General features: G+C 45.8%; 3 protein-coding genes across 5 annotated transcripts in view; 2 read left to right on the top strand and 1 right to left on the bottom strand.

Annotated features, from left to right (window-relative positions):
* Positions 1-3,633, bottom strand: kbtbd13b (kelch repeat and BTB domain containing 13b). The gene is made up of 3 exons (XM_056417718.1): positions 3,620-3,633; positions 2,841-2,929; positions 1-1,657 (listed from the first exon to the last, which is right to left on the bottom strand). Exon 3 carries the CDS (start codon positions 1,532-1,534, stop codon positions 134-136), a length of 1,401 nt encoding a protein of 466 aa, XP_056273693.1. The 5' UTR covers positions 1,535-1,657; positions 2,841-2,929; positions 3,620-3,633; the 3' UTR covers positions 1-133.
* Positions 3,634-4,892: 1,259 nt separating this feature from the next.
* On the top strand, positions 4,893-9,401 carry LOC130195925 (serine/threonine-protein kinase pim-3-like). Its single transcript, XM_056417726.1, has 6 exons — positions 4,893-5,242; positions 5,832-5,941; positions 6,902-6,952; positions 7,412-7,775; positions 8,500-8,676; positions 8,769-9,401. The coding sequence occupies exons 1-6, from the start codon at positions 5,170-5,172 to the stop codon at positions 8,924-8,926; spliced, it is 933 nt and encodes a 310-aa protein (XP_056273701.1). The 5' UTR covers positions 4,893-5,169; the 3' UTR covers positions 8,927-9,401.
* A 670-nt stretch (positions 9,402-10,071) lies between these two features.
* ftsj1 (FtsJ RNA 2'-O-methyltransferase 1) overlaps positions 10,072-10,465 on the top strand; it is a 17,073-nt gene continuing 16,679 nt past the window's right edge. For 2 of the 3 annotated variants that reach the window (XM_056417724.1, XM_056417723.1), the window contains exon 1: positions 10,105-10,465. This exon is cut by the window's right edge and continues 199 nt beyond it. In XM_056417724.1, coding sequence (XP_056273699.1) covers positions 10,430-10,465 — 36 coding nt within the window. In that variant the 5' untranslated portion in view covers positions 10,105-10,429. Of the gene's footprint in view, positions 10,085-10,104 lie in introns of those variants that run through there. The other variant, XM_056417725.1, reaches the window with a different exon arrangement.

Genomic DNA, 10,465 nt, shown 5'->3' with positions numbered 1-10,465 from the left:
CCCCATGAGAAACTCTTTTATTTGCAGGAGAAACACAATTTTTTTGACTTTTGCCTCTGAAAAAAACGACGTAGAACACGACGGAGATCGTAGTAAACGGCGTCCGGGAGTCACCGGAGGTCACCGGAGGTGGTCACGGCGCGGGTCGAGGGTCCGGCAGCCGCAGCAGGAACGTCCACAGCGAGCCGCTCCGGGGGAAACCTTTCATCCGCCGCCGCGGCTTCCAGTTCCTGTCGGCCACGGCGAACTCCTGCGTCTCGCTCTGGCTGAGCGTGAGCAGCGAGTCGCCCCTCACCGCCGCCGTGAACAGCGCCCCCTTGCTGTTGGCGAAGTGCCCGGGCAGCGAGGACCACTGGCCCGAGCGCAGGTTGTAGCAGTCCACGAGGCAGCGCAGGAAGTCGTCCGCCGGCCCGTTCCTCACCACGTACAGGTCGTCCCGGTGGCCGACCAGGAAGTGGCCGTAGCTCCGGCGCCGGATCAGCGTGGCGACCGGCCGCCACTCGTCCGCCCGGGAGACGTACTCGTAGATCTCCGTGGTCTCCGTCGGCTTCCACAAGCACGCGAAGATGCGGCCCGCGGCCTTGGCGCACGCCGCCGCCGCCGCCGGCCGAGGGAGGCTCGCGGCGGCCGCCCAGCTCGCCGCCTCCACGTCGTACGCTTCCACGGACGCCGTCGCCGTCCGGTCGCACTCCCCTCCGATGGCGTAGAGGCGGCCGTCCGCGCCGACCAGGCCGAGGCCGCGGCGCGGCCGCTCCAGGCCGGGGATCCGGCTCCAGGCGTCGGTGTCGACGCTATAGCAGAAGGACGAGGCCGTCGCTCGCTTGTGAGGTCCGTGAACGCCGCCGACCACGTAGAGCCGGTTGTCCAGGACGGCCACGCCGGCCATGGAGGTGCTGGCCTCCGGCGGGAGCTCCGTCAGCACCTTCCAGACGTTGGCGCTTTCGTCCAGGCGGCACACCGTCCTGGAGGCGGCGAGCGGCGGCCGGTCCGCGCCGCAGCTCGCGTGGGCGCCCACGGCCACGAAGGCGCTCGGGGTCAAGGACTCCACGTAGGCGATCAGCTCCGGCGTCAACGACTCCTTGGCCTCGGCCTCCAGGTCGGCGTACACGTTTCGGATGAAGAGCGCGGCGGCGCGGTAGACGGCGTCGAGGCCGAAGGCGGCGGCGGCGCGGTACATCAGCAGGCAGTTGTCCGAGTCGACGAGGTCCACGAGACGCCGGGCGAGCGGCGCCGCCTGCAGGAAGGCGGCGCACTCGACGGCCTCGACGAGGTCGTCGAGGCCGTCGAGGTCGGGAAACTCGCCCCGCGACGCCGTCAAGGCGGCGAGGAAACCTCGAGCGCCGAGACCCTGGAGGTGGACCTCGTCCTGCCGACACTCCTTCATCCCGGAGCGGAACAGGGCGCCGAAGTAGTCGCAGCTCTGGACCAGGAAGGCCTTGTCCTCGGAGAAGCGGGCGTCCCCGACCACCACGGTCAACTTGGCCGACGGCCGGCGGGGCGGACGCCCTCGGTCTTCGGCGTCCTCCGCCGACATTGCAAATTCTCTGACGCTCCGGAGGAAAACAAACTCCGTGAAAATGAAACCAGAAGCTGAAGCGTTTTGAAGTCCCGGAGTCTCGAAGTCTCTCTGTTCTTTCACAGCTTTTAAAAATAGACGCTGGTAAAAATAGACGAGAACAAATGACCTGAGTCACATTTCATGTCGTGGGGCAACATGTGAACACACACATATATATATATATATATATATATATATGAACATGTTTATATAAACATATATACATATACAGGACTGTCTCAGAAAATTAGAATATTGTGATGAAGTTCTTTATTTTCTGTAATGCAATTAAAAAAACAAAAATGTCATGCATTCTGGATTCATTACAAATCAACTGAAATATTGCAAGCCTTTTATTCTGATTTATTGCTGATTATGGTTTACAGCTTAAGAAAACTCAAATATCCTATCTCTAAATATTAGAATATCATGAAAAAGTATACTAGTAGGGTATTAAACAAATCACTTGAATTGTCTAATTAACTTGACACACCTGCAAGGGTTTCCTGAGCCTTGACAAACACTCAGCTGTTATAAATCTTTTTTTTAACTTGGTCTGAGCAAATATCAAAATATTATGACATAGGATTTAGAGTTTTCAAGTTGTAAGCTATAATCAGCAATATAAAAAAAAATAAAAGGCTTGCAATATTTCAGTTGATTTGTAATGAATCCAGAATGCATGACATTTTTGTTTTTTTAATTGCATTACAGAAAATATAGAACTTTATCACAATATTCTAATTTTCTGAGACAGTCCTGTATATATATATATATATAGAGAGAAATATATATATATATATATGTTTATATATAAATATATATATATGTTATATAAATATATATATTTAAATATATTATATAATATAATATATAAATATATATATAAACATATCTATAAATATATTTTATACATATTTATATATATATATACATATTCCTAGTCACATTTTATATATACATATATATATAAATATATGTATATATATACAAATATATATATATAAAAATATAGATATAAATACATATAAACATATATAAATATAATTATACATATATTTGTATATATATATATATAAATATATTATGGTTCAGATCGTATATATATCTGCATAAATATATATAAACATATATATATATTTATATTTATATAATAAATGTCCCCTGTGATGACAGAGGTTGAACCATGATGTCATCACAGCTCAGATCAGTTTGAAAAACAACAGCAGCTCTTTGTTTGTGTCTTCACGTGTTGTTATTGTGCATCTTTACGTTCACTTACAGTCCAGTGGAGGAGGGGCTGACCTACATTCGGGGCTCGGGGTCACGTGACCGGCCGGCTATCCTATCCGTGAGCAGGCAGAGGGGATTCTGGGAAATGCAAGTGGAAGAAATTAAATAAGAGGACAGACAAACTGCAACGCTGTAAATGAGTTGTTTTATTACAAAATTGAGTTTTTAGCTTGTGGTGGGGACCAAAAAGCGAGATAATATCGGGTTTACACTAATACAAAGACTCCATGTGTATAATCATGTTACTCTGTTATTAATTAATGTCGAAATAAGCAACTGTTTGCTAACAAGTTTATTATTTTAACCTAAAAAAAGAATATCATGTTAATGTTTGTTCATTCTTTTTAAAGACAAAACTTCACACAGAGCTGTGTTTTCAAAGAGGCTCCTACCTATAAAGTGCCAGCGAGGTATTTAATATTGTGGATGATAAATTGTTTCTTCAGTGAAACATCAGATTAGTAAAAAATATATATATATTGAGACCCCATTGGTCCTGTCATCTTTACCACTGAACAGCAGAACCAGTGGCCTTGGTAACTGACTGACATTCACATATGTCACGTTAACCCTCTGGAGGCTGGGCTCATTTTATACATTTTACACACACAAAATTAAATTCACCTTTTAAAGGCGTTTTCATATGACACACCCCCACGTGTTATACATCAAACATTCCAGAACAATCTCAGCTCTATTCAATGAGGCTCAGTTGTCCTGGTGCCGTGTTCTCTGTTCTCTGACTGACAGGCTGCTAATGAGCCTCACCTGTGAGGTGGGAGGTCCTTTGTGATTTACTGAGTGTTCATTGGTTGTTTTTTTCCCAAAATGTTGACAGACAAACGGATTGACCAATCACGGTGAAGGTTTCATGTGACGAGTTCTTTCCGCCTCGTCACCCGACACGTCGCCCCTCCGTTCCTCTGTGTGTCAGAGGGGGAGACGGGAGGAAGGAGGAGCAGGAGGAAACCCGACTGATTCATCCACGAGTTTAAACTGATTTCTACTCCTTATTTTCGCGGAGAAATAATTGTTTTAAAAACGGAAACAGTTTTAAACCGTACTGCCGCGGCTTGACACTCGGTTTGAGTGTAAAAACTTCAACGAACACCGGAAGTAAACAAAGTTGCGTTAATTGCGTTAAAATATTTTAGTTCGTTAACGCGGCCAAATTAATCGCATAGATTAACGCGTTAACGCTGACAGCCCTAATTTTAATTTGTCTCATGCATGTGACCCTGGTGTTGTTGAAAGGCATTCTGGGAAATGTAGGAAACCACTGCAGATGAATTCGGATGGGGGGCAATGGGTTCACCGGAAAGTAAACAATGAGAACGTGTCACATGAATGCTAAATTCACTATTTAAAACATGAATCTCAACTTTACATTACTGTATAATATTATTGTTGTGAATTAAATTGTCTTAAATATTATATTACATAACATGTTCTTATTGTTCATGTGAGTATTTTGAAGCATCTCTGTGCCAGGTCCGCGGTTTTCCCGCGGAATTGGGCTACTTTTGAAGTGTTGCCGCGGGTTGAATTTTTTGTCCGCTGGTTCGGGTAGACCTATTTTGCATGCAAATTACATGAATATCGTTCAATAAAAATCCATATTTAAAATGAAATAATTTATTTATACCCAAATCCTACCAAACTGACTCCAGATCAGCACGTACACGCCGACACACGTACAGCTGAGCACACTCTCACTAGCACGCGCGCCCCCCCATCGACAACACTCGCAGTGGGTCACTTTCCTATCTCAGGGGGGCATCATGAAGGAGTTATGGGCATATTTTGAGTTCTGATATTGGGCTGGTTTTATTGGCCATTGGGCTTGTTTTGTCACACAGACCTGGCAACCCTGTCTGTGATGAGCCGCAGCACTGAGCCGAAGCGACCATCTCTGGATCCTTGCGCCTTTTTTCTACTACGTAAAAGTAGTCCGCCAATTCTCCCATCGGTTGAGGGTTCCCTTCCCCCGTCACCGACTCTAAATCCCACGGCAGCCGTTACGACTCGTCACACTACTTAATACCCGGTGTTCGTTCGGTCCCGAAGCGGAAGGTTCTTCGGTTTTATTTAACGTTCGTTCGCGCGGAAGGATCCGTCTGATGGTTGTAAATATTTTCACCCGGCGCAGCACGAGGCAGAGTGGCGCGCGCTTCTGTGAGCTTCCGACGCCGCGCGACTGGTCTCGACCGGATTACCGATGGAAATTCGCGGTGGAACGGCCCCGTTTCGCCCCTGAGAAGACACCGGGACGTCGCCGTTGACTGAGGGTTTCGCTGGCGGGGGAAGCCGCGTCCAGCATGCTGCTCTCCACGCGGGGCTCCTTCCCTCACCTGGCGCCCAGCACGGAGCTGCCGGCGAAGCTTCAGCCAGGTAACCGTTGAATATTATATATATTCATCATGTTGTATTCGAGTTAACTCGGCCGATGGCTTCGGAGCATCGTGTCTTCACACTCAAGAGGGTAAACCGAGTTTAAATCCCGTTTTCTAACGGAGTAAATCCACATTATATTTTAAATTCCGCCATTTTTAACCGACTACTGTGCGCGTGCTGCTTCGCGACCTTTACAATAAAACAACCCGGGCCGTGTGCAGAGCCCGCTGTGTGGTAAATGTGTAATTATATCGTTATAACGACACACAACTGTCTACACATTCTGTCTAAAACGCTATCGGTTGGTTTAAAAGTGTTTTAAATCCTCCCGTTCAAACGGCTGATGTCGGAGATGATGGCGAAGCGGCAGACAGGCCGCCATCTTTAAAACGACATAAACAACGAGGGGGCATCTGGGGACGTGTTTATTATTATTTAATGTTTTAAAAATATATGTAATAACTGGAATTAATGCAGTGTTTTAAATGAGTAATGTCGTAGCAAGATCCTAATGATCAAAATCACAACAGTCCTGATTTTAAATGTGTTACTTTTTATTCTTAAAATGTATTTTTATTGTTTTTAGCCAAAGCGGAGAAGCAGCCGTTCGAGAAGCTGTACCGGCTGGGCTCGGTGCTCGGCAGCGGGGGATTCGGCACCGTGTACTCGGCGGTCCGCCTCGCCGACGGGCTGCGGGTGAGAGCGCGCGCAGAGAGCCGCTTTGTTTTGGTCCCAGCACGTGGCCGCGCGGCGCGTCAAGCTGCGCGTGGCACCGGCGTTTCCGGGTTCTCCCTTCAAAATAAAAGCTGCGCCGCAGTAAAAAGAGGGGAGGAAAGAAATATTGGTTAAAGTTGTTTTGATTGTGAAACGATAAAGGACGAAACTAATCTAAACAGTTAGGAGCTGTTTTAATGATCTTAGTTCATAATTATTTGTATTACATTTGTTCTGTACATTTCAGACCTCGAGCCTCATTCTTGAAAATGTAAACTGCAGCTGACTATGTTCTATGCTTAGTTTTCGACAAGCTAAACCTTCAGATTATAATAGCTTGTGTACCTATCTACTGATGTTGCACATATTTTATAGTATTTTTCCACATATTTTATAGTATTTTTCCACATTGCATTGTTTTTCTTTAAATTGAATAATTATTGCACTACAATGTACTTTCTCCTGATATGTGTAATGTTAAAACAAACGACAATGGGTTAGGGTTAACCCTAACCCTTGTCTGCAAAGAAACTAGGCAATATGGTTTGGCTTTTATTTTGAATGCAGCTACTTTCCCCTTTACTTCCGGTTTCAGTCAGCTGTGTAGCTTAACATTCTGTCGGGCATGTGGTCTTTGTTTTCACAAAGAAACGTGGTCTGCAGCCCTTCCCCCTCAGGAGCAACACTCACGCTGCTCTTTGCTTTTATTCTCTAGAAACAGGAAGTTGCTGCACTTTTGATGATTTATTAAAGAAATTACACAACTGGTGGAAATATTTATATTTAATTATTAAAGAAAAACCACACAGCTTTGTTGTCCCTATTAACAGTCCCATTTATATACACTTCACATTTATTTTAAATGTTTGCTGTTTATTCTTTGTTTTTACAAATGTGTCTTGCATCATGTCTGGCGGCGGTGTTGATGCTGTTTGTGTGCAGGTGGCGGTGAAGCACGTGTGCAGGGACAGGGTGACTGAGTGGGGCTCTCAGGTGAGACACATGCAACAACTTCCTGTCTTTAATTATTAAAACATTTTTAATTATAAAGGCACTGATATAATAATATAACGTCAACATCCTTTTCCACAAACAAGAAAACAAACATTGACACACAACATTATTCCTTTCACAAAAGTCTAATTAGTCCCACATTTAGGAATTACTCTGAGCACCTGAATCTGTTTCTGCAGGAGTTTAATATTTAAAGTTTCAGTTTCTCTTCACTGAAACTTTGCTTTGACAACTTTATTGGGGAAGAATATTGAGCCAGTTTCTCAGTTTTTAAAAAAAAATTGTGTGTTTTTAATTAAGCATTTTTTTAAATGTGGGCAGCGGGCTGGATCCTCTTGAGACGTTTTAGTTTTCTCACGTTCTGAACCCCTGTTTGAATGTGCGTACGACACGGTGTGTTTGCATCCGCCTGTAACCCAACTCCACATCGTCCCTCAGTGCGGCGCGGTGGTCCCTCTGGAGGTCGTGCTGTTGCAGAAAGTGGGCGGGGCCTTCGGCGGCGTGGCGCGGCTGCTGGGCTGGTGGGAGCAGGCGGACGGCTGGCTGATGGCGATGGAGCGGCCCGAGTCGGGCCAGGACCTGTTCGACTACATCACGGAGCGCGGTGCGCTGGGCGAGGTGGCGGCGCGCGGCTTCTTCCTGCAGGTGCTGGAGGCGGTGCGCCACTGCTACGCCTGCGGCGTCGTCCACCGCGACATCAAGGACGAGAACCTGCTGGTGGACCTGCGCACCGGGCAGATCCAGCTCATCGACTTCGGCTCGGGCGCCATCCTCAAAGACGGAGCCTACACAGAGTTCGACGGTGAGTCTCGGGGTCGTCTGCGCCGGTGTGGGCGTGGCCTATGAAGACGTCACCGTGACACGTTTGGCGTCGTTTCCTTGTTTTTCTTTCTTTTTGGAAAGTGGAAATATTGTTCAATGAGAAATGTTCGCTTTTAATTTATTACCGTCGCATTCTGTGGAAGGTTTTGATCGCTGTGCATTTATTTGTTTGTTATTCGCATAACTCAAAGTATTAAACCGAATCGCATGACATCTGGTGGGATGATTGGTTATTATCCGGGGACCATTTGATTAGATTTTGGGATTGATCGGGTCAAAGGTCAAGGTCATGAAAAGGTACCAAAAAAGTGTCTGCGGCGAAGGTATGCGCTCTACCGAGTGCCCGTTCTAGTTTCTTTATATTTTTGGGACACTGAGAAGAAAATAAATGTTTGAAGGTTGATAATTTTTGGAAATTGAGGTCTGTTTAACTTTGGAAAGATTGGGAACTCATAATAAAAATAACGTGGAAAGTTTTACGTTCGGATGTTTTTATTTTGTTGCATTCTTTGAAAGCTTTTTGAGGATTAGTGTCGGGGTGATGGTCATATTCATGTTCAGGGGCGTGGAATATATGATGTCAGTAGTGCGAACCTGTGAGGAGTCGACGGCTACCTGCCTACCCATCATGCACCAGTGCTGTGTTGTTGGCAGTACGATGCATTCATGAGCCTCAATCAGATCGGTGTCCCCCCCCCCCTCAGGCACGCGGGTCTACAGCCCCCCCGAGTGGATCCGGTTCCGCCGGTACCACGGCCGCCCGGCCGCCGTGTGGTCCCTCGGCGTGCTGCTGTACGACATGGTGTGCGGCGACATCCCCTTCGAGCAGGACGAGGACATCCTGAGGGGGCGTGTCTACTTCAGAGGGGACGTCTCCTCCGGTGAGATCACACGGCGCCGCTTCACTTCTGAAAAGCTTTTCTCTTCAAACCGGAGACGATGTTCTTCATCGTCGTTGTTGTTCCCGTCGCAGAATGCCAGCAGCTGATTGGCCGGTGTCTGAGCCAGCAGCCGTCTGACCGGCCCACCCTGGAGCAGATCCTCCTCCACCCCTGGGTGACGGACACCGCCGGCGGCGTCACGCTCCACGCCGACTCCGACTCCTCCCCCTCCAGCCAGCAGAGCCTCTGATTGGTCAGCCATAGTTTGCTGGGAAGTGTCTTTTTCTTTTTTTCTTCTGAGCAGCTGTGTGCTCCACAGCGCCCCCTCCAGGCCGGGAGGGGTGCCACACGGCGGGTGGCGGTGTTCAGAGTGAGTTTGAAAGCTGCTGTGCAGATCAGGAGTCGGTGGGTTGAGTCCAGTTAGTTTCCAAAGATTATTTAGTTTTTTGAGAAGTTCAAATGAGCGCGATAAGAAGCAGCTATACGTTTCATATTCAGTATTATATTTTGAATATACTGTTTGATTTTGTTTACACATGTATATATTTTTATATTTTTTGTACATTATTTTTGTATTTCTTCAGTAAAGATGTATCTCATCATTTTGGTTATTTATGTAAGTTGTCAAACATTTTCTAAACTTTTTTTTATTTTTGTGATTTTCATTTTTGTATTTTTTTCTTTCTTTCTCCAAATGGGAATAAAATCCGGATCAGGAATCCTCAGTTTGGCTTTTTTTGCGGTGTTTTTGAAATAAACAATTCTGACAAGATTTTTTCATGAAAAATGTTTGAATTAAATTTAATTCTATAAAAGTGGTTTTTCTGTCTGATTTTTTTCCTATCTAAAAAATAATTGTCAGATTTAAATGTTCTCCAAACCTCACTTCTATTATTTAATAGAACATTATTGAACATTTTATTTAGGACTTTATAATACATAAATAATATCATGTGCTGATTTATGGTCTGTTCTTCTCACACTTATTAACCTTTAACATGTAAGACTTAAAATAAATCCTTCAAACTACACAAAATGGGCAAATCAACTGCTTTAATATTAAATGAGTTAATCTTGATATAACACGTTAGTCTTCCACTTCTTAGGGGCAGACATTACGTTTTAAATGTTTTATTTAACAATCTAAATCTCTGGTTTAATCGAAAGCCGCTCCGCCTGCAGCGACCCCTTGTGGCCGCGCTCGAGAACGACGGAAACTAATGACATGAATACATATCAAGAATAAACCCCACTTTCATAGAGTTGGTCATAACTCATGTGTAACTTTAAATTAAACACAAAGTATTTATATTATCTTTTATCATTGACGTCGCTGAACATTTTGAACAGGCGCTTCCGGGGACAGCTGCACGCGCTGGTCCTTCCGCCGTCAACACCGGAACTGCAGGTGAGCGGTAAGCAGCGGCTGGTTGCCGCTTTTATGTCTTATTCGCTATTGTATTCCATTTTGTGATTTATACGAAGATGTTTATATTCAATCTGGAGACGTGAACACATCTAACGTTGCGCAACACGCGCGGCGGCCACGCGCCGTCTGTTGTGCACGCGCCGCCATACGCGTTGAACGTGGTTTAAATCAGGTGACACAACAACAACAAGGATGTGTGCTTCATGACATGTTGGGGTCAGTGAGGCGGCTGCGGAATTCAGCTCGAGCCAAATAAACCAAACGACAGTAATCTGGACTTCATGAGAGAGAGAGATTGTGTGGGTGTTATTATTGTGTGTGTGAATGATGGAGAGGATAGAGAATGTGTTTCATCTCTTA

This window comes from Pseudoliparis swirei, chromosome 6 (assembly GCF_029220125.1).
Source record: "Pseudoliparis swirei isolate HS2019 ecotype Mariana Trench chromosome 6, NWPU_hadal_v1, whole genome shotgun sequence".
In the NCBI taxonomy this organism is placed as follows: domain Eukaryota; kingdom Metazoa; phylum Chordata; class Actinopteri; order Perciformes; family Liparidae; genus Pseudoliparis; species Pseudoliparis swirei.
The sequence above is the reverse complement of the archived record's forward strand: the minus strand, read 5'-3'. Positions and strand labels throughout refer to the sequence as shown.

Bases quoted from the DNA above. Each gene is read 5' to 3' on its own strand.
- kbtbd13b (XM_056417718.1), bottom strand. From the start codon at position 1,534: ATGTCGGCGGAGGACGCCGAAGACCGAGGGCGTCCGCCCCGCCGGCCG.
- LOC130195925 (XM_056417726.1), top strand. From the start codon at position 5,170: ATGCTGCTCTCCACGCGGGGCTCCTTCCCTCACCTGGCGCCCAGCACG. The intron at 5,243-5,831 runs GTAACCGTTGAA...TATTGTTTTTAG, and splicing joins GCCGGCGAAGCTTCAGCCAG to CCAAAGCGGAGAAGCAGCCG. The intron at 7,776-8,499 runs GTGAGTCTCGGG...CCCCCCCCTCAG, and splicing joins AGCCTACACAGAGTTCGACG to GCACGCGGGTCTACAGCCCC.